Below are 22711 nucleotides of genomic sequence, written 5' to 3'. Positions count from 1 at the left end.
TAAAAGTGTTTTGAAAACAATAATTACGCTTTCCCTCTAGAAGAGAAATTGCTTCTTAAGACGGTGCTTTGTCGCAGGAAGCCCTTTCATAAAAATAAGCCTACTGCCCAGTTATGCAGGTGTGCAAGTCCTATTAGCAGAGACTTAGGGCTGCAACATTTTTTGCAACTTCTGATCTTTATCAAAACAGCAGCAGCTCCTTCAGCTTATTAAAAGAACCATGGTGAAGTGTCAATAAAAGATTCTTTCTTGTGCTTGATGCAGCATCCCTCAAGGCTGTCTGAAAATCTGCAGCCAAGAAAGGAACCTCTTTCAAGCCCTTGGTCTCAGGAACAAGTAGGAACTATCTATAGCACTCTGTACCTACAGAGAAACAATCTTTTCACATGCTCTGCGGCCAAACCTTGGTCTTGTAAACTGGTTCCAGGCCCAGATAAGCTGATGAGCAGCAACTTTAGCCTTGCCTTTTTGTGGGGATTGGTGGCACAAATGAGTTCTGCACAAGGAACCTTGCCACTTGCCAGACTGGGAGTGCTGGGCCCCTTAGAAGTTGGTCCCTGACACAGCAGAGGAGGGTGTAGCATGGCAATGTATGAGGTAGTTTACTGAACCTCCAGGAAGCATTCTGCAGTTTTTCACACCCTGCATATTTTGGCTTGGTTCTACCTTAGCATAACACACAGGGAAGAGCCTTGGGGTTATGTGGTACCCATGGTTTACTGAAACGAGTGAAGATCACAAACCACAGCTTGAAGCTGGCTTCTCTCAATACATCACAGTTAATACCACAGTTTGTCCACCTTCAGGTATAAAATGAAAAATTGCAGTTTAAAGTGGAAGCAGGCACTTGGCACAGCTACAAGGTGATTGGAGAGGATGGGGGAAGTGTACGAGCCTGAGACTTGTAAATGCTTTTTTTTTTTTAACAAAGTGATGTTTATTCAAAATGTGGTTGTTAATTCTGGTTAGCGAACAAAACACTACTGTGCCGCTACCACCAGAGCTATACCCGGAACCTCTTTTATTCAACATGTCAAAAGACTAAGAAGTTTGCTCTTCCCAATAAAAGACACAGTTTTCTGTGAAGAATTCTGCAAGGGGTTCTTGAGCAGGGGAAAGATCTCAAAGTATCTTTAAAAGTATGCCTGTTTGGCTAGAAACACAGGTAGAACAGATTCATGGGGAGGGAGGGGGTGCCTCCCTTCCCTACAAGGCACTGTTGCACAATGAGATACAACAGGTTGGCACTTTTGACACAGACAAAGCAGGTTGGGATTTGGAAGGGATGGCGTCACTCTTGTGGAGAGGCTGGCGCTGGGCTGATCAACTCTTGTATATGTAATGTTAAGCAATGGTTTAGTGTAGCTCTATGCTAGATCACATCCTATAGCAGCCTTCACCAAAGTGGTGCCTTCCAGCTGTTTTGGATTACAACTCCCATCTGGCTGGGGCTGATAGGAAGTGCAGTCCCAAATTGCTGGAGGGCACCAGGCTGGCAAAGGCTGAATGAGAGCCATGTTTGAGATGCAAAGTGCCTAGCTGCAAGAAAGCATGTACTTTCTCTTCGTCCTTGTCCTCCACACCCCTGGAACAAGAATTGCAGCCTGACTCAGCTTTCTCAAATCATGCAGGGTGCTTTATTGATAACAGTTTCAGAAGCACGTAAGAAAAAAGAAAATTTCTATCACCTCCCAGACCAGGGACAACACTTAAACCTTCAGATGGAATCTCCAGTTCTTTGCCACAACTGGTACAGTCCTTTCCCGGCAGTTTCAGGATCTAGGCCATGCTGAGAGAGATGATTGCAGGATAACTGCAGAAGTCCTGCTATGCTCCCCACAGGCCATGTGGTGGCTGGGCCTCTTGGCTCCAGGGGGCAGAGGCCACCACAACCAGGTCTCAGCAACAGCCAGAAGCCATCCCCAGAAAAGACATTTTGAAAGGTGAAAACTGCCCTGCTCATTCACCAATGGGAAGGACAGGGCCTCTGCTCTGTTTGTGCTGATATGTCACTCAGACAACAGGCTGTGGATCTTTGTCAGGAGCACATCTGAGTCATAACCTGGAAGTGCAGAAAGGAAAAAGAAGAATGTCAACACAGGAGATCCTGGGTAGGGGACTACTAGCTTTATGGTCTATTCATTGTGGGCCAAGGTGTTTGTATGTTTTAAACAGTCAGGCTCCACCTGCAGGAGCATTGTGGGTGAGAACCATGTACGCTACCCTTAAGCTCCTTCGAAGAAAGGTGCAATAGAAATAACTGCAGCCTCTGCCCACTGATAGAGTTGTTGAAGCAGGTGCTGAATAGAGTTCAAGTCACCCCTGTCAGTTTGCAAGTACCCCGAACAATGGTGGAAAGTGGATTGCTTTTCTTTGTACAGCACAACACACACAAAATATAGCAGAAATATCACACCGATCTGAAGGCCCAACATCTCCCTTTACCTTGTGGCTCTTTTCTTCGGGACCATTTTCTGTAAGGGGAAGGAGGGGGAATAAGTTAGCTCAGAGACAGGTGTGCCCTCCCACCCTCAGCTTCATCGCTAGTGTCTGTGGTTCTGCCAGAGACAAGGGAAGTATTTTGATCTTGGTGGAATAGAGGAAGCTAGGATATATCACACCAGCCACTAGCCATGTTGCAAATACAGGGGGATTATTTTACCCGCAACTTATTACCAACAATTCCAAGAAAAAGAGGAGAGCAACCATCCAATGGAGCTCAGGAACCTGAAAAAATATTTTAGGTAGGTCAACAGTGTCACTCAGTGTTGAGGCCATGTTTGGATCAGGGAAGAGCAGGGCAGAGGTGAAGTCAGGGCTGCAAGGACACACCAGCAAGACTGGCAGATTGGTCCATGACATCAGGTGACTGACAGGTGGGGTGGCGCCCAAGTGAATACACTTTTGCACTGGCTTTCCTAAATGCCCCCTTGGTAGGCAGAGCCCAGCCGATGCTGTGAAGACATGGCTATATAGCAGGGAAGGCGATCATCAGTGGCCCTCACAACTCCCATCAGCCCCAGGCAGAATGGCTAATGGTCAATGAATCACGGGAGTGCCACAGGTTTCCCCAGCCCTGCTGAGTTAGGGGTTGGCAGCTGCAGGACACCCTGCCCATGCAGAAGGGAGCTCCTCACACTCTACTCACTTCAGCAAGAAGAAGGCCCAGACAATCAGCAGAAAGGAGACACAGTCTGTCACAATCCAGATCATTTGGTATGTGGCACGAGGCTGTGGAGAAGGGAACATGGGGAACGGAGGTCATTGGGGTGGGAGAAAGGGCAAACGGGCAGCTGCCAGTTTCCCTGGGGAGCTGCCTACACGGGGGTGGGGGGTGGGGGTGGGGGTGGGGGTGATACAAGTCTAGTCCTTCCCTGCCCCAACCAGTCTTACCAGCAGCCAGAGGGGGCGCTCCATTCCCTGCAGCACCTGGCAAGCATTAGTGGTGACAGAGTTGGCTCCTGCGCACCACAGGATCGAGAAGAGCCACGGGGCGTTCACCACGTACAGGTTCACAGAGATGTTGTCACGGCGATACTCCCTAGGGAAGAAGGTGGGATTCATGGCACCAAAGCAGAACAGGGAAACTCCCATGAAGTCTCGAGGGAGGAGAAACCCCAGTGCCTAAGATATGCTGAAGGGAAAAGACGGGCTCCCAGAGGCAAAGGGAGACTCTGAGCGTAAGCCCCACAGTTTCCACTCACAGAGTTTGCTGCTGTGTTCTGGGACGGTGTTCAGGGCTTATCATCTGGGGTTAGATATACACTGGTACCTCAGGTTAAGTACTTAATTCGTTCCGGAGGTCCGTTCTTAACCTGAAACTGTTCTTAACCTGAAGCACCACTTTAGCTAATGGGGCCTCCTGCTGCTGCTGCGCCACTGGAGCACGATTTCTGTTCTCACCCTGAAGCAAAGTTCTTAACCTGAAGCACTATTTCTGGGTTAGCGGAGTGTGTAACCTGAAGCGTATGTAACCTGAAGCGTATGTAACCCAAGGTACCACTGTATCCTTTGCTCAGCCCAAAATGGTGCCAGATCCCCTGCATGCCCTGTGTGAGAGTATCCAGCAGACAGTGGTGGGCTTTGGGGTCTCAGGTTTCAGCGGCACCCTGTGTGACACCAACATTTGGCACGCACACACCCTGGCCTGCATTCTAAATAATGGTTGCAGTGCCACCGAGGCTCCACGTCCAGTGTAACTGAACTGGTTGTGCTCCCCTAAATCCACTTCTGCTGCAGATACCATTCTCTTAGGAGGTCCATTCTGCACCATGTTGGAATCAGGCCTTTAGTGTGGAAGTATCTCCCCTCTGGAACTCCCTCCCACTGCATATCAGAGTATTTCCTTGTATTTCTAAGTGGACTTGTTTGTATTTCCTTTTCTTACCATTAGAACTGTTTTATAAAATTGATGAACATTAGAAAAATGTTGGAATGAAATCATTTGGCTTTAGTAAAAATGTTTAAAGAATTATGAAAGAATGTTATGGTTATGAGAAGTTGGTATGGACAAGATTTAAGTTTTAAGTTTTAAGATTTATCTTATTATAGAAAGACAAGATTAAAATAGTCTAGGGTAATGTAATGACAGAATTTTATGAATATGGAAAGGATTTGCTGGGATAATTAACAACTAGGATACAAAGAAAGGGAGGAGGAGGAGGTCTAAGAAAGAAGGTGATGACAGTTGAGGATTTGGAAATAATGAATTTGTTTTTTTTCTTTTTTTTGTAAATGTTTTTAATTGTCTGTGTTGTATTGTTGTATTGTTTGTTCCTTTTTTCTCTTTTTTATGGTGGGAGGGGTATGTCTTTTTTTCTTTTTTAACTTGTTAACTATTTTTATTTTTGCATTTTTCTTTGTCTCTATTTTATTTTGTAATATTTTGAAAATTTCAATAAATATCATTTTTTTTAAAAAAGGAAATCTTTATCCTGGCGGATATCTGGCTTGGATCTGCATTGATTTTGTGCATGTGCTGTTCTAAACTGTTCTCCTTTATGTAGGATTGTGTCCAAAGTTAGTTCCACTCAAAGTGATCCAATTGAAATTAATGGACGTGATTAACTTGGGTCCATTGATTTCGATGAGCCTACTCTATATTTCCAAACTTATCCATGGAGTAACAAAAACTTGAGACTTTTTTTTCAAAAAGAAAAGACGTTGTCTCAGGATGCTCAAACTATCTTTGCTAGCCAATTCTCTCTCCTTGACCTATGCCTGGGACAGACACCAACCTGCCCCACTGTCACCACCCTCCCTCCTGCGCATCGCTCCCCCCAACTAACCGGATTTCAGTGCTGCTCAGATTTTGGTAGGGCAGGTTAATACGCATAAGGTCTTCTGTTTCATTGCTCAGCTTCTTCCGGCCATAGACCTGCTGGAACCTGGGCGCCCGCTGCTTCACCCAGTCTCGAAACTCATCAGGGAGCCACAGGATCTGGGAAGGAGGGAAATGGTAAGCAAGAGATCCCTCCTCACTCCCACTGCTTCATGGGGGGCAAGACCTACAAGAGAGGACTTGCTGTGCTCATTAGGCCAGACACTCCTGTGTAGATCCCATTTTTGTTAATAAACAGCTACTTGCTCTATTTGCTCAGTGTGATTTACTGCTGGCTTGCTCTTGCCTTCCTTGTTGTTTGCATTCAGGCAGAACTTCTCAAGGCAAGCATGCCAGCCTCATCCCTGTCCACCCACTTTCCCCACCAGCTCCAAGGGGAAGCCCACTGTGTCCTGTCAAGCAGTGAGGACAACTCACCAGCTCTGGGGAGATGTCCGAATGGAGGATAGTCTCCACAGTGACATTGACGAGGTCCTCGTAGTGGGGATCCTCCTCGGGACGCAAGTCAAACATGACGGACACGTTGTGCCTCTTGGCCTCAACCAGCAGCTGCTTCAGAGACAGAACACGCTGCGCCTGTGCCAAAGCTCGTTCTGCCTTTGAGAGGCTTCGTGCTGTGGGGAAGGGTGGCTTCTGGTAGGGGGCAAGAAGGGCGTCAGTGAGAGAGGACATCATAGAGCCCTGCAGCTCCAGGCTTCTCCAACCCAGGCCCCATTGAGGCTGAATAGGCAATCACCACCCATCCATTTTTGCTGCATGCAAGGGCTTCCCCAGTCAGACCTAAGGATCTTGCTCCCTACAAGGGAACATAATGAACACTGTACTATTCACTCCTATGGGACAAGAGACAGTAAGAGGGCAATTGCACTTGAGAGAATGCTGTTTCCATGGTCTGGGACTGGTAATCACAATAATATTCATTCAACAAGATATTTACTGGTATTCAGCATTGCTCAACAAACCAAAATGTAAACAATAGAAACAGTTTATTGATGATAACCATTTTGACAAGCAGTTGCAAAGCAAGGGATACAAAACAAGAACCAAACCAAACCAAACCAGAGGCCTCTTGAAAAAGAACAGTGTTTTGAAAGTGTTTGAATAAGCCTCCCTTGGGAGAGAGTTCTGAAGTATCAGGGCTGCTCAAAGAAAGCCCTGGTCTTTTGTGAAGGATACTTACCTTCACAGTAAGACAGAATTTGGAGCAGGACCACATCAGGATATCTAATTAGCATGCAGCCCATGGAGCTCTGCTACCTCAGAGCAGTCATCTGCACAGCCTATTAAGCACACGGGCTCAGTAGGGATCAGATCATAAGCAGCAAATACCACAGCCCACATGCCCCTATTGGATTCATTAGATCTGGTCCTATTGAGGGACTAAGCCAGGCATCAATCACCTTTCTGGGCCCACAGGAACATTTGGAATTTTGAGAAAGTACCATGCGCACCAGTCACAAAATGTTGGTGTGTGTGAGTTGCAAGGAAGCATGGCGTAATGCAAATTGGCTGCCACACCTAAAAGAGCAGAGAAAGCTGAAGGCAAGCCCCTGCCAGCATCACTGGGAAGGGGGGGGGGAGGAGGCATCTTGACAGAGAGAAGCCCTTTGCACCTCTCCTCTGTTCAGAATGGAAAAGAGGGTGGGCGTCCAATTCTGGAGGGTATGTCCAATGTAGGAGAGGCTGATCTGGTGAAAACAGGGGCTGAGCAGGAAGAGCTAAACATCTCCCATGTATTGTGGATTTTTGAGCAGATATACACTGAGATCCTTGCAGGTGCCATAAAGGTACAGATGGGCACAATGGAGAAGTCCACATTGGCAAACCCAGGTCTGTGTATTCTGGTAGTAAGAATTATAGCCAGATATACAGCACCTTCTTGTCTGTTCTCCATCCCACACAACAGGAAATCATTTCCCACCGTATTGTAGCCCTTCAGAGAGCAAATGTACAGGGAGCAACCAATGCTATACCACTCATGCAAGTTAGCCCAGCAGCACCTATTTCACCCCACCAAGCTTGCACAGGGCTTGACTTGGCACCACCATACAGCTCTCACCTGCAGAAACCAGCTGCCAGCATCAAGTTGCTGCAGCTGCGTCCAGTTGAAGGAGCTGGCATTGGACTGGGCTTGAGCAGGGAAAACCTCTTGCACATTTGTGGTCCGGATGAGCTTCTCGTCATGCATGATGAAAGGGACCCCATCGGCACTGCCAGGCGAGAAAGAGAAAAAGAGCTTGGTCTGGGGAATGGATTCATCTCTACTGTCGGAGGGAGAAGGAAAGAACTCTGGAAGTTGCCTTTGGGGACCAGGAAGTCTCTTCATCTCCCACAGACAGCAGATCTGCCACCTCTTCTCCCCTTACCTCACCAGGACATCTGTCTCCAAGACGCTCACTCCATAGTCAACTGCCTTCCGGAAGGACATCAGAGTATTCTCAGGTGCAAGCTGGATGGAGATTAAAAATGGACATAAAATGACAGGTGCATTTGAAGGACAAAGGTAGTAGGGTTGGTGCTGGATGGCAAGTAATGCTTAGTGGGGACATGGGAGAGGGCCTTCTTGGTGGCTGCTTCCAAACTTTGGAAGTTCCTCCCTAGAGAAGCTAAACTGCTGTCTTTCTGCTAGCCAGTGAAGGCTTTCTTGTTCCAACAGGCCTTTGGGAACTGACTGCTTTTAATGAAAGGGCTGGTGCTGTGCTGCTTTCATTGTAATTATCTGCATAGATTTTTGTATAATTTTAATTCTACCAATGCTAAATTATATATTAATGATGGATTTTTCTATGTCTTTTCTTGTTTTTATCTGTAGGCTACTTTGAGTCCTTTTGGGGAGAAAAGTAGAATATAAATCAAAGAAGAAGAAGAAGAAGAAGAAGAAGAAGAAGAAGAAGAAGAAGAAGAAGAAGAAGGTGGTGGTGGTGGTGGTGGAGGAGGAGGAGGAAGAGATAAGGCACCTCTGGATCCCTTTAGTCAGTCTCCTTGTCCCCAGTTGGATATGCCACCTATTATCCTGCTTCTTGCTGTGCAAAGGAGGTGCTGGCTACTCACCATGGGAGCTCCACGGTGCCCAAACAGAGCTGGCTTGGGGGGCAGCTGGCTGTACTCCAACAGACAGGGGGAATCAATACCCAGTGGGGCTAAGTACAGAGCAAACACTGCACCCAGATACAACAGCAGCAGAAGAGTTCTGAGGACTGTGGAGACACAGACAGATGGAACATGCAGGTAAAATGCAACGGCAGTCTTGGAAGAAGATAATAGCAAGCTAGACCTTCATTACTAGCATTGAGAAGACATTCCAGGTAAGATATCAGAATTGGGCCCCCAGCTCTTTGGGATCATCCTAGTCTCTTCTCACCAGTGAGGTTACTTGTTTCTTCAGAGTGGAACTCTAATAATGCAATGGTGCCACCTGCTAGAGCCCTAAAGAAATAGCTGAGCACCACACTGCAGCATGCAATACTGTCAATACACAAGAAGTAGAGCCCCTCCATACTGGCATTTTATTTAGAGTGTAGTCTGCAACATGCTCTTGGCACAATAGTGGTGCATTAGTGGTGAATTTAGTCTGCTTTGTTAGTTGTTCTGTGATGCTTCCCCACCGCTACTATGTCATTGTTGTCTGGAGGGGCTATAAAACGACAAAAGTGGGACGACTTTCCCCTCACTCTCTCAGTTTTGGTACAAATAAATAGGATTTCAACAGGATATGCACTGGCTGGAAATGCCCAAATATTTGCAGGTGCAAACAGTTTTTGAAGTGAGATTGTGTGTAATTGTCCGAGTAGCCTCATCACAAGCACAAATAATCATGAATGAGTGGTAAAAAAAGACACTAGGGCTGGATCGACACTGATCTGGAAAACTATATATTTCCCAATGCAAGTTCTCATTGGCAACATTTCGCTGCTCTACAGCGCTATCCGGTGTCACATGTTAATAACACATTTCTAACGTTTTAAATGATGAGGGTAGATTGGTCCTAGGAGGGACCCTGTGTGGCCTTGAAACATTGTTCAGCACCTAAGGAAGACTCCAAAATGCCTGCTGTAGGGGCCTGTACTGGGATAGAACAAGAATAGCTTTGGCCTCCCTGGTACCTGAGCAGGATGTACGGTAAAAGCAGTCAGCCACTGGCCAGGCAAGTAGTGTCATGCCCACCACAGCTCCGATGTGCAGGAAGGGGCCTGTTGCCTGGCAGGGCAGAAACAAGAGTTAGCCATTGGTTTGGAGTTTCCAAGGGAGTCATATCAGGCTGCAGCAAGATGGAACAATCAGAGCAGGTAGAATGAAGGGGCAATGCCAGGGAATAGGCTGGCCCTGAAGCTAAGCTTTTAACCCAGAGTTCCCTGCAGGATAATGGCAGAGGGCATCAAGGGCTGGAGTCCCCACCCAGAAGGAAAAGCCACAGTTAGTGTTAATTGCTGCAAGATGCTTTCAGAAGGAATGACTCATAAATTAAATAAGTGATCTGGAAATTAAACTGTACTAAGATTATAAGCTTTTGGCAAGAGGCGTTGAGGATTATAAATGAACTTCTTTATGGCGATATAATCTTAACCACCAAATATGTTTTACTGGAGTGTCTGAAATGCATAGCAAATGTGGAAGGTTTGGAACTTGCAAACTGCAGCCAGAGTAGCCACAGCAAGGAAGTGGAAATCAGATAAACCAGCTGACATCTTGCAATGGTAATAAAACATATGGAATATATACCACTGATGTGCACAAAACCAATTTTATTGAAAAATGGAGTATGTTTGTTCATTATTGGAATGCAAAATTCCAAAACAATGTTCAACCTTATCTAGTATTCTCAGTCTTATAATTTGACATTTTGCTTAAAATATAATAGTGAGCAAGGATGCCTGATTATATAATGCTCCTTAAACCATAACTGACATTTTGTATATACATGATATTAAGACATTACATATCTATTATTTTATTTTTGTAGCCCCTTTATTTTGTGATATAAAACTTGGTCAAAATGTGCAAGGGTATTCTGTGTTCCAATCAACTTTGCCTCCTCCTGTCTGGTCTTCATCAGCCATAAGAACCACCCCACCACTGGCAGATTGCCTGACTTGCTTCGTACTACCTGTACTGGGTAGGATGCTAGAGGGCAGGGGAGTATCAGACTTTTCCTGGGGGTCTACCTGTGCTGTCAGTTGCCTGGCCAACAAGGTCCAACAGGTGCACAAGCAACTGTTGCTGAATGTACCCACTGGGTTGGTTCACAAGTTAACTGCTGTGTAGAAGCTGCTATGAATCATTCCATGTTTCAGTTGCTGCTGCAAGAGATGCCATGCGCAGCAGCTCAGCAAGAAGGGAAGGCAAGGAAAAAAACACAACCTGTGCCAAAATCACATGGCAAACACTTGTTATATCCCAAAAGCTCACCATTCAATTCATTTTTGGGCAGCGTTCATGTGGCAACTGTGCCATGGCTCATATTCTCTGAGATCATGCCATCAGCTGTGGATTCTTACCTGCAGGGAGATGCGGGCACTTTCCCACTGCTCTTCCCACTGAACCTCCACCCCCACAAAAGCAGAAGCCACCACAAGTGCCGTCAGGATCAGGAGAACCTGGAAGGAAGAGAAGACAGCATCAAGTGCCTGGGGGCGGGCGGGGGGACAATTGTATTCAAGCCACTTTAAGAGCTTTATTTTGAAAAGGAGGCAGTATGTATAGACCAGGGGTCGGCAAACTTTTTCAGCAAGGGGCCAGTCCATTGTCCCTAGACCTTGTGGGGGGCCGGACTATATTTTGGGTGAAAAAATGAACGAATTCCTATGCACACCAGGCAGGCCCCACAAATAACCCACAGATGCATTTTAAAAGGACACATTCCACGCAAGAGCACCAGGCAGGCCAGACAGCATTGTAGATGATAAATATTAAAATTAAAAAAAAATCTTGCCTGCACTGATGATAGTCATTGTTTGGATGAGGGGTCCTTGCCTGGGTTTGGTGCTGCATTGCGGCCTGGTGGGCCTCCTGCTGCTGGCACCTCTTCTGCGCTTCGGGAGTGGGCCCCCCCTCTTTCCCCTCCCCCCATAAATCTCTTGCCCCCTCCCCGAGTGATGCCTCTTTTCCTGCCAGCAGCACCTCCTCCACCTGATTTTCCTCCTTCTGAAGGAGGGCTTTGCATAGGAACATGCGGCAGCTTCCCTCTTTTTTGTCTTTTCCTCCAGGGAGCTCAGAAAGCAGCTGGGCTGGGTTAATGACCCTTGTGGGCCTGATCCGGCCAGCGGACTGTAGTTTGCCGACCCCTGGTATAGACTCTCAAGACCTTTCTGCAAGGACTGTACCACTTTGGTTATTTTGTACACTGTTGCAACTAAATAAAGCTATTGGTTTCTCACCATTCTGGAAAAAAGTATGCTTGCTTTGGCAACACATATATTAATTTTTTTGGGGGGGGGAGTGAAAAGTAGGGAGCTGCAGGGTTCTGTTCTGGGCCTAGTGTTGTTGAACATCTTTAGAGAGATTGTTGTGCATTTGGAATGGGAAAGTAATCAGTTTGCTTGTGAGTGTTTGAGAGAGAGAGAAAGTGAGTAACAGAACATAGAATCATAGAATGGCAGAGTTGGAAGGGATCCTGAGGGTCGTGCTGTCCAGTCCCCTGCAATGCATATATTGGGGTGCAGTGAGGCTTCTCTCTGGGGAAGCTGATGTGTGTGACTTTTCACTTCCACCTGTGTTCTAACTGCATGTTTGTAGGGAATGGTGAATATGTCAGTTTCAGTTTATCTTAGTTTCCTATTTTTCTAGTCTTAAGCTCAGTTCCCTACATTTCCAAATCAGTTACAAGTCCTTGTGAAAAACCGTTAAGCATTTTAGTGCGTATTTATATGTACACTTTACTGTATGCATTTTTGAACATATTGCTTGGCTGGAGAACTGCACAGAAAAAAAATAGAGAAATGTAAATTTCAAAGCACGGCAGTATTTTGGTTCTCACATTGTAGTCATGTTTCTATTAAATGTGAGGTGAATCAATTTTTTCCTCCATCCTTACAAAACATTGCAAGCCCCCAGTGTCCTCTCCCCTTCAATGGTATTGTTACATTAGCTCATTACTGACTTTATTGGGAAAATATTTGTTAGTTTATAGCACTAGCTTTATTGGAAAAGTCTGGAAATCTGTGGTATTTTTGCTTACAGTGCCTTATCGTTTTAATTGTTTGGCTTTTATTCTGTAAATTACCTTGTTATCTTATAATAGAAGACAGTCTCTAAACATTTTAAAAAGGAAAATAAACTTACATAGTGCCATCAATGTGCAAGGCACTGTGCAAAGTGAAACCCTGTCCCGAGGAGCTTACAGACTAAAATGTAACAGGAGAAATAGAGGAAGGAGAAAGAGGTGGAGGACCATCAGGCCGTTTTGGGCCAACCACACCCACCTGTCATTCACCTAACATCAAATGACATCAGGTGAAGAGATCTGTTGTACTTTATCTCAGCACTAAGTGCAAAAATAAATAAATGCATGCTCATTTGATACTGGGAATCTACCTAGCTAATGGTGGTGATCTGGTGTGCACCAACATTATGCAGCAGCAGCAGCAGCACAAACCTTTGTGTAGGATTGTGTCTTCCACAAAGGAAACCGGTAGGAAGTTGGAATTGTGCTTGGGGCAGGGGTTTACCTTGTGTATCCAATGGAGCTTCAGGGGCTGGTGCCAGAGCTGCAGGCAGAGTGCCAGAACCTATAATTAAAATGGGAGAGTGACGTGACTTAGGACCAAAGAGCCCACTTTGGATTCTGGGACAAGGACTGCAGGAGGACCACATTCTCATACGAAGATGATGGTGTTGACACCACTCAAAAATGAAGAAAAGCCATAACTCTGCAGTTAGGCAACCTGCTTTCTATACCCAAACCCTTCAGACCTGTATTATGAAAGTTGGCAGACACTTTCCTATTTGCATTACAAATTCCACTGTCACAAAAGTCTCAGCCACTAACCACTAGACACCCTTCTCAGAACCTTCTGGCTTCTGAGATGTTCACTTATACAGTGGTACCTCAGGTTACATACGCTTCAGGTTACAGACTTCGCTAACCCAGAAATAGTACCTCAGGTTAAGAACTTTGCTTCAGGATGAGAACAGAAATCGTGCTCCAGCCGCACAGCAGCAGCGGGAGGCCCCATTAGCTAAAGTGGTGCTTCAGGTTAAGAACAGTTTCAGGTTAAGTACGGACCTCCAGAAGGAATTAAATACTTAACCCGAGGTACCACTGTACACTGGTATTCTCAATGTGCTGATTTAACTTTCTCCCAAGGAGCTCTATTAAGTTTTATGAAATGTTGGGCTTAGATATTGCTGGCTCTCTCAAAAACTGGAGTTCCCAGACTTAATCACATACTAGCAAATTCAGATAGATAGGTATGTCTTGTGTGACAAACCCACTTTTCCCAAAGACCTGAATTTTTCTAATAAGGAAAGTGATGGGAAAATGTGCTGGAGTGTGGGATAACCCTTGTTTTGATGCAACATCATGTAACCTCTCCTCTAACAAATCAGGATAAATGCTCTATAAGGTTATATGAAACGGCCCTTAGTAGACAGAACAGCATGTTCCCAAATGGGTTTTAAGAAGTTGATTTTCCCCCACCCCCCAACCACCCCAAAGCGAGACCAGGGAATTCTGGAGGTACGGTGCAAGCGTCCTGGGAAAGGAGCCAAATAAAAAGGGTGTACCAGGAGCAGTGAGGAGAAGGTGACCAGAGTTGTTGTTCCAGACAGCATCACCATCGACCAGTCAAGCCACCATCCTGTCTTGCGGAAAATGAATCTGTTGGGCAGGGAAAAAAACCCGAGGTGAGGAAGGGTTATGACAAAGGTAGCTGGAGAGAATCTTAGGTGTGTGTGGGGGGGCATCGCGGGCCTTCTACTCACTCATTGAGATTGTGGAAATCATTGAGGGTGACAAAGGCAAGGTAGAACCAGGCCAGGGCGAAAAGGCACACGCAGAAGACGAAGAAGAACCAGGCACAGTCGCACTGTGAAGAGGAGGAACAGGTTAGAAAATGAACCACCGGCAGATGCACCTCAATAGGTGGCTCTTGACTCTTGGATGACACACCCTCTGGCCTGGAAGCCCCACTTGCAGCTCCAGATGTGCAAGGCTGGCTGTGGCTACACAGTGGAGGGCATGCCCTAGGCACATGCTTTAGGCGGTCATATGTGAGATCAGACAGGAAAGTACCCATGACAGGTTCCTTTTCAGTGCCATTGCTGTGGAATTTCCTCCTACTGTCAGCCTCCTTCTCCTTTAGTATTTGGATCAACCTGGTGACTTCCAGATGTTTTGGACTACAATTTGCATCAGCCCCAGCCACTAAGGGATAATGAGAGTGGTTCCCACCAAAACAACTGGAGGGAACCAAGCTGTTGAGGGCTGATTTAGACACTTGCTGGAAATTGTTTCAGCAAGCCTTTGGTTTTATTTCTTACCATCTGCTGTGCTTGTGGTACTGCATTTGTTTTTTATCTGGTGCCATTAAGCTGTGGTTGCGCACACATTTGCTCTAGATGCAGCACACCACTGATTTGGGAAGTGGTGTACATATGATGTTAGTCCTTCTCCTTATTATCACCATAATCACCGATTAATCGCCTTCTAAACTGCCATCTCAAGGCGATTTACATAAAAAATATTTTAAAACAGTTTTTAAAATAAAAAACGACAGCTCCGAATACATTTAAAACAGGACTATCCGTCATCAATCCTGTCGTTCCTTATAAAATCTGAACTTTGGTATGTCTTCCCTCCCCAACTAGCTTTGATCCAAAGCGAGAGAGAAAAGATTCAAATAGTTACAGTATATTTAAACCTGAAAATTTGTACACAACATGTTTTAATCTTGTAAGCCAGTTTGTGTCTCCACACAGAAAAGTGGGTTAAAAATAACGAATGAAATTATGCTTTTGCCTTGCTTGCTCTAAGGCTGAGCTGTGGCGCTGACAGCAGATTCTGATTTATAGCCCACCTTAAATCAAGCTCTGAGGACAGCTTAGCCTTAGACTGAAGATTAGATAATAATTTTGAAAGTGATTTGAGGAGCTTTACATCCCTTGGGGAACATACATATTTCATTAGTTCTGAAATCATTTTGCTGATGTGCCCTGAAATTAAAGGTTGGACATAAGATCTTGTATTTTCTTCCATGCTTTTGGCTTCTTCTTAGTAAGGGTGGATAGACTATTTTGCTGTTAATTTGGATTTTGTCTTTAGTAGTTTTATTCCCAAGCTTTAGGATTAATTGTTGGCCCAGTTGTATAATACTGAGCTGATTGTCAGGTGTGTTTCGGTGGGCCTTTTGAAATGTTGATTCTATGTTTATATTTTGGCAATATGTTTTGAATTGTTAATGATTACCTTGGAAAGTAGATGCTAAATATTTTACTAGGTGTTGTTATATTACATTGTTATTGCATGGTATTCTGATGCTTTAGGAGCTGGTTTACCACAGAAAGGCAACATGCAGATAAACTGAAGCCAGCCAAAGCGCACATAAAGCCCTATACATGGAGGCATACCTGAGCAGAATATATACATTGTGAGCAGCAATCCCTCTTTCAAATGGCCTTCAACTCTCTGGAGGAAAAAACATGCCATCTGTCTCCAGCCCTGCACTGCTTAGAGGGCCTACACTGCAGGAGGGGTGGGAATCAGAAAGAACACTTTCCCCCATGGCCAACCCCCCTGGCTTCCTCCCACCCACATTCTCAGGAACTCACTTTCCGTCACGTGATCAGATAATGCCTCTTCTCACTTTTGCTGAGCATGCCACCCCAGTGGTGGAGCAAGCCAGTCGGGTGCCTGGGGCAGTGCGCATGCCCTGCACCCAGGGGCGGCGCCAGCCACCTGTGGGGCAGGGCGAGCTGGGGCAGGACGCTCCACTGGGCCTCTGACTAGTCTGCCTCCCTCCTCCCACTCAGCTGCCCTACAACTGAGGGGGAGGCGGCGGGTGGACCTTTTGGGGCAGTGTGGAGCCTGAGGCCGCCCAAGCCACCGCGTCACTTCCAGGAGAGATGCATGGCTGGGCATGGTGCAAGCCCCATGGTGAGTGCCGCCTGGCATTTTGTCTCAGTGGTTATGTTATGTACTGAAGTTCTCACCCTGGGCCGGCAGGGGGATACTGTAGATAGTTATGCAAATAAGGGATCGAAAGTGACGTTCAGTGATTGGATACTTTTAGAAAGTTGTTACAGTAACGTTGTACTGGAGCTCTATATAAGCAGGCTGACTGAACTCTTCAGTTCAGTTCTGTTCCAGCTTACAAATAAAGAGCTGCTTTGGAGAAATCGCTGCATCTGCTATGTCTACCCACCATTTAACAGGTTACACCCGGGGTGGACTGCCCCACCACACCCCTTTCCTCCGCCCCTGTGTCACCCAGTTACAAAGGGGTGGAGCTGGAGCCACAGACTCTGTGGCTGCCCATGGCTGCTACTTCCTCTAAGCTCCCGTCGACTGCCCACCTCTGCCCATCCCTGCTGTGTTGCCATGGTATGTTTTTTAATTATGGTTTTAGTTGTTGCAAACCATTCAGGGATTCTAATTAATAGAGGGTGGTTTAGACATTCATAATGATAATTATTATGTGGGGTTGCCCATGGGCCTGGTCTGGAAACTCCATCTAGTGCAAAACACTGCAGTTAGGCTGTTGATTGAGATGGATTATCACCAGCACATTACTCCAGTTTTCAAAAGCTTGCACTGGCTGCCCATATGCTACTGGGTCAAGTTCATAGTTCCTGCATTAATTCACAAGGCCCTTAAGTATTTGGATCTCGATCCCTGCCTGATCCCTGATGTATTTGGGGGAATCACAGTTAGGGGTCCCGAATGGCACTGCCTGCATCTGCCAGGAGCCAAGCATTCCCGAATTGTGGAATTCTCTCCCGACTGAGACCAGACAGCAGGGCTGGGCGATGTATCAATACATCGTCTGAAGTTGGTTCGAAGTCCACATTGTGAGAACAGTTCTATAATATTTGACATGGCGACATATCACGATTCACAATTTGTGAGGGTGCTATGTAAAAAAATTGTGAAATGGGAAAAACCGTGAAGCCAGTCATCGCTTCTCTTATGTTTCCTGCTGCCCCTGTTGCTCTCTGTACTATAAAATAACAGTTGTAATGATATGCTAAAGGTAAGTAAAAATGTACCCTTTATAGACCCCTAAGTAGTAGCAGTTGCCAAGACATTGCCCTGTTCGCCTCTACATAGTTACATCCTTATTTCAGATATTGTGATATATCAATATATCACAATGTTTAGCTGCTGATATATCACAGTGATGAAAACCAGAAACTGCCAGCCCTACCAGGCAGTCCCTCCCTCCCTCAATGAAGACTTCTTTTTTTAAAAAAAGAAATATTCAGCAGGCACTTTAAGTAAGCTTTTTATTATTGATTTTAACTGATTTCCCCCTCTGTATTATATATATATTTGTAACCGCATTGTACATTGCTTAGAAAAGGGTTTTAAGCAGCATTAAAAATTGTTGAACTAAATAATGATGAAGATGAAATGATAATAATGATACAATGAGGACCAGGGTACTTTACAGGCATGGCTACATTCCCCCACTGCGCTGGGAAACCAGTTTGTCTTTTGCTGTCAAGAAAGAGAAGGGGGCCATGATTAGTCAGTAAGAGGGAATTTCTAACACGTCAAGGCAGGCAAGCCATCTTTCTCTGTGAGAGTCAGTCAGACCGACCAATTCCAGCACCAGGTCTCCTGGAACTTTCGAGAGCACAGCACTGAGTGGGCCAAAACTGAGGGTGCTAGGAGAGGGTGGAGAGAGAGAGAGAGAGAGAGAGAGAGAGAGAGAGAGAGAGAGATGGAGGATCCTGCCATATTGGACACTAGGGAAAACAGGTCAAAACACAGCTGCCTAAGGACAAAGACTTCTGTTGTATTTTTGCTGGAGCTTCTGTTTCTTTTCTCCCTGCTATTCCTTTTTCCTTGTGTGTCATGCCTTTTTAGATTATGAGCCTGAGGGCAGGGACTGTCTTGATTTTTGCAAGTCTCTCCGAGAGCCCTTTTGGCGAGCGGTAGGGAATAAATGCTGTGAAAAATGAACTTTTAAAAAGCCCTTGACAGAAATAGGGTCCATGCCTGGCACCCACTGCCCCTCTTCTCCAGGACATGCCAGTGCTCTCCTCATGCCTCATGACGCAACAGAGCCAGGCCAGCCAGGACTCTCTAAACACATCCCTACAGATGCTGGAGAAGAGTTGCCCACTCACCTTGCTGGTTACCAGACCCTTCTTGTTACGAGTCCAACGGCAGCTGTAGAGGCACAGCAGGCAGGTGGCACAGTGGCTGCAGCAACCTGCATCCTTCACCATGGTGCGTCAAGTAGTGGAGGACACCAGGCCCTGCTGGGGGGAACACATGTAGCCTATTGGTACTGCATGGTAGGGCACGTGGAGTTTGCAGGGAGGAGGCAGATAATGCAGGAATAGGTGTGACAAGGGGGGGGGATAAGGAAGGAAAGAAAGCACACTGGATTGAATGGGTCTTCAGCCTTCCGCCTCTCCTGCTCTTTTCCACTCACCAGGAACAGTTGCGGTTTGCAAAAGGGAGTGCGGAAGTGTGTGAAGTTCAACGAGATCCCAAGCTCCGTTCCCCCACTGTCATCACCCAGCGCAAATGTTGCGGGTGCAATACCAGAAGAGGCTAATCTAGATCAGGCACCAGGCCAACGGAAACCTGCGCATGGTGGTGGCGGCGGCGGCAGGGGGGGGGGGAGAGAACTCAACCTGCCTGGTGAGTTGCACCCCGGGCACCCCACCCCAAATTTGCAAGCTGGGGCAGGCCCACGCTGCAAGGAGTCGGTTTAGTATGGAGCTTAATCGTACCTCTCTCCTCCAGAGAGTGAAAGATAAAGAGGCAGACACAACACACAAGAGCAACGGGACAGGAGGGTGCGGGGAAACCCACAAACACAGCCCCTCCTTCCCCTGCTTCTGGTGTTGTTAGAGTTTATACTCGGAAGTCACATTTTGGAGAGGAGAGTCTGCTTCCTGCGTACTCACTTAACCCTACTTACTAGCCTCATTCATTCATTTCTTTCATGCACAAGCAAAGGCTATTCCTGCATTCCAGGTCCTTCAAACTGCCTGCTGTTAAGCAGCTCTGAGTGGAGCTCTTGGAACCCCTATGGAGGGTCTGTTTACAGAACAGGTGAAGCACATGAATGGTGGAAGCCTGTTACTTGCAGCTCCTCCTCCTCCAGCTGCTGTGAGAGCAGGATGCTGGACTAAATGGGTCATTGGCTCTTCTTAAGTCCTCAGCTGAATCAAAACCCAGATTCCAGCACACTCAAGCTACCTAACATCAGCCACATAAACAGTGCAAGGAAGACATGCAGACCTGCTTCTTTTCCCATTAAACCCTGTCTCCATGTCCCTCTCCCCATCCTCTGTCCCGCCCCCCCAGACTGTATGGCCACTGGGGCAGGGACCTGCATTCTTGCTCTTGGGAAAGTACGATGTACACAAATGGCACTGTAACAATAATCACAAATAAAAACCATAATGGCAGTATATGGTATTTCATAATGATGATGCCAGTAATACCTATGAGCCCCCAAAATGCTCTTACAAATCAGAAGCCTGCTTTAATTGGGTTAAGTTTCTCCCCATGTCAAGATAATTGCTTTGGGAAAAGACGTATCCAGCGCCTGGCATAATATGCACAAGTGTGTTTACCGCAGTTACCCATAACCAATGTCAGAAGAAGCAACAACAAAAACGCATACGATCTTCCTTTTCACACATGGCGATACAGCTCTCTCTCTCTACACGGGGATGGTCTCTGCATCATGTAATGTGTGGAACAGTTGAGAGATGCAAAGGCGCTGCAGTTGTGAGAGGGAAGGAGCACTCCCGCCCTGCCAAGTCCCCTCAGGCATGGGGAAGGTGTTGCTATGGATACCAGAGAGACTTCAGGCCTTGGTGCACAGGGGCATGTGGGGCAGTGGTGGGGGTGCAGAAGGAGAAAACACGACCATTTGGCTACTCTGCTCAAAAAACACCAGCCTTCTCAGGCCACCTTATCTGAGAGTGCCAGGGTAAAGGCAGGTGGGCAGAGGTGATGCGGAGACCACCCTTGGTTTGGTTGCACTAGGCATGGAGCCTGGGGGACACCACAATTTTTATTTAGAATGGAGCGTGAGAGGCAGTGGGGCACTGAGGTTTGGTGTGGCACTGGGCACTGCTTAAATTTGAGACTGCAAGTTCTGCCACTGCAGGTGGGGACAGCATGGCACCCACTGAGGGGGGCAGAAGGAGCTGGTAGGGGTGGGGTGACTCTGCAAGTCTTGCAAAACCTGGCAGCCATGGCCCCAGCTTATTTCCGGAGGGGGGGGGGGAGAGATTGCAACATTTTGAGGAGTCATGTGTTTAGAAAAAAACTCATTTTCCTTCTGAATAAAAATTTGGCTGTACAAAATTATTTTAAGTATGAATGACCAAGATTACATTAGTCAGAGGAAGGGGAGAGCAAGTTGGGAAATAAACTAGTCTTAATTGTATCCTCTCCCTCCCCCACCCTCTCCAGCCCAACTTCACGCACAGTCCCTATGTGGCACAGAAAGTGGAGGAATGCACATGGAATAATTGCATATAATTATTAAGGAAACCTCCACACAGTGGTGCCCATTCCCACGATGGGGGGAAAAGGGGAGGTCATGGTTTCACTCTTTTAAAAGAAAGGAAAACTTGGAGAGAAACTTCTTGACCCACCTTCAGAATCCCACACCAAATATTTACCCCATCTAAAGCTGGAAAGTGAAACTAAAACGCTTATTTTCAGAAGACAAGATAGCTCCTTTCTCCAGCCCCTTCCTGCCGCCCCCACCAAAACAAACCAATTCCTACTTTATTACCATCCCGTTTTTGCTGGGTGGGCTGGAGAAAGGAGGGACCCTTCTTTTCTATGTCCCAAAAAAGAGCCTATTTTGCTTCAAGGCAGTTTGCCTACTGCCCAATTTGCAGCACCTCTGGTGCTCCTCCCAGCCCCCTCACTCACCTTGACCAAGGCCCCAGTCCCCTTGGAGGACAGGCTGAGAAAGAGCTGGCTGATCAGATCTCCCTTCTTTTGCAGGCAGTCGGATGAGGCACTTTTATCTGACAGCTGCTTTTATTCTTCCAAGCTGAACTTTTGCTGCTGATGCTCCTCCTCCTCCTCCTCTCCTCCTCCTCCTCCTCCTTGCTCTGCTCTCACCGGCTGTCTCCTCTCACCTGCACAGTAGCTGGCATGAAACCCGTGTGTGTGCCACCTATGGGCAGGGCCAGGCAGGCTAGGTGCACTAGGGAGAGGCAAGAGCGCGTGAACTGGCTGAAGGGCTGCAGCTGGAGGCCAAGGAAGGTGCCGCTTTTGTGCCACACTCTTCAGCCACTCAGTTCACAGGCCAGGGGAGCTTGTTCTGTGGCTGGCTGGAGAGGCCCAAGGTGGGGGGCGGAGGGTGGGGGGGAGCCACTCACTCAGAGCCCAGACCTGAAGTTTGCAGGCAGCCCACGCTCCGAGTGGAGGAGACGGAGGAGGGAGCCAGACAAAGGAGAGGGCTGCCCCAAAAGGAGAGAAAAGCAGCTCTGCACCACCCAGGCGGCTCATTCCCCTCTGTCTTCCTCTGGCAAGCAAGAGGAGCTCTAACAAGCATACGCAAGTTATTTCAGGACCAAGGGCAAGAAGAAACCCAAACAATATCCTCTCTTGTAGTAAAACATTCATAAAACTTAATTGTCTGACCAATTGTAGCCCTTTAATGATACTCCTTCACCTCTTCCTCCTCAAGGAGAACCTCTGCCTGCCTAATAGGTATTAAAGCTTCCCTGGGGGTATGGACAGTTTCTGAGAAACTTATATAAGTTTCTTTATATTAAGATTAAAATTGGCAGCATAACCCTTTAAAATTAGCAGTAAAACTTCATCAAGAAAAGTAACTTAATTAAAAGATTGGAATAATAACATATTAAATGTATGTTCTCTTCTAACTCAGCTTGCGCCATGGGGGAGAGCATCTAGAACTAAGGGGCAACCTCTGAGAAGGCCACGACTCTGGTACCAGTCAACCTAACACAGAAGCCTTATGAGGAACAGTTGAGGGAGCTGGGTATGTTTAGGTTGGAAAAGAGGAGACTGAGAGGAGATATGATAGCCATTGTCAAGTATCTCAAGGCCTGTCACATGGAAGATGGAGCGAGCTTGTTTTCTCCTGCTCTCGAGGGTAGGACTCCAACCAATGGCTTCAAGTTACAAGAAAGGAGATTCTGACCAAACATCAGGAAGAACTTTTTGACAGTAAGAGCTGTTCCACAGTGGAA

The 22711-nt window shown here is 46.6% G+C and overlaps 1 protein-coding gene and 1 pseudogene across 5 annotated transcripts in view; one reads left to right on the top strand and one right to left on the bottom strand.

Annotated features, from left to right (window-relative positions):
• Positions 1 to 22711, top strand: part of LOC309333392 (tigger transposable element-derived protein 1 pseudogene) — a 306834-nt pseudogene that overhangs the window by 154946 nt on the left and 129177 nt on the right. The window lies entirely within an intron of this gene.
• GDPD2 (glycerophosphodiester phosphodiesterase domain containing 2) lies at positions 1615 to 21576 on the bottom strand. Of its 4 annotated transcripts, none has more exons than XM_081846779.1 (16): positions 21417 to 21576; positions 18629 to 18763; positions 14261 to 14364; positions 14063 to 14156; positions 13006 to 13065; positions 10837 to 10935; positions 9445 to 9538; positions 8393 to 8538; positions 7708 to 7790; positions 7401 to 7551; positions 5759 to 5974; positions 5289 to 5440; positions 3394 to 3541; positions 3149 to 3231; positions 2446 to 2474; positions 1615 to 2062 (listed from the first exon to the last, which is right to left on the bottom strand). In XM_081846779.1, exons 2-16 carry the CDS (start codon positions 18728 to 18730, stop codon positions 2010 to 2012), a joined length of 1614 nt encoding a protein of 537 aa, XP_081702905.1. In that variant the 5' UTR covers positions 18731 to 18763; positions 21417 to 21576; the 3' UTR covers positions 1615 to 2009. The 4 variants fall into 4 exon arrangements, with proteins under 4 accessions (XP_081702905.1, XP_081702906.1, XP_081702907.1 ...); XM_081846780.1 differs by having other exon boundaries at positions 18629 to 18760; XM_081846781.1 differs by lacking the exon at positions 21417 to 21576 and adding an exon at positions 18940 to 19069.

The sequence above is a fragment of the Podarcis erhardii genome (assembly GCF_964252035.2).
Source record: "Podarcis erhardii genome assembly, chromosome: Z".
Lineage (NCBI taxonomy): Eukaryota > Metazoa > Chordata > Lepidosauria > Squamata > Lacertidae > Podarcis > Podarcis erhardii.
The sequence above is the reverse complement of the archived record's forward strand: the minus strand, read 5'-3'. Positions and strand labels throughout refer to the sequence as shown.

What these genes read in the sequence shown, in the direction of transcription:
- GDPD2 (XM_081846779.1), bottom strand. Translation starts at nt 18,730, where the DNA reads ATGGTGAAGGATGCAGGTTGCTGCAGCCACTGTGCCACCTGCCTGCTG. An exon ending in CTGGCAGCTGGTTTCTGCAG is followed by an intron (nt 5,975 to 7,400) that starts GTGAGAGCTGTA and finishes GCCCCCTACCAG; the next exon opens with AAGCCACCCTTCCCCACAGC. An exon ending in CGGACATCTCCCCAGAGCTG is followed by an intron (nt 5,441 to 5,758) that starts GTGAGTTGTCCT and finishes CCTCCTTCCCAG; the next exon opens with ATCCTGTGGCTCCCTGATGA.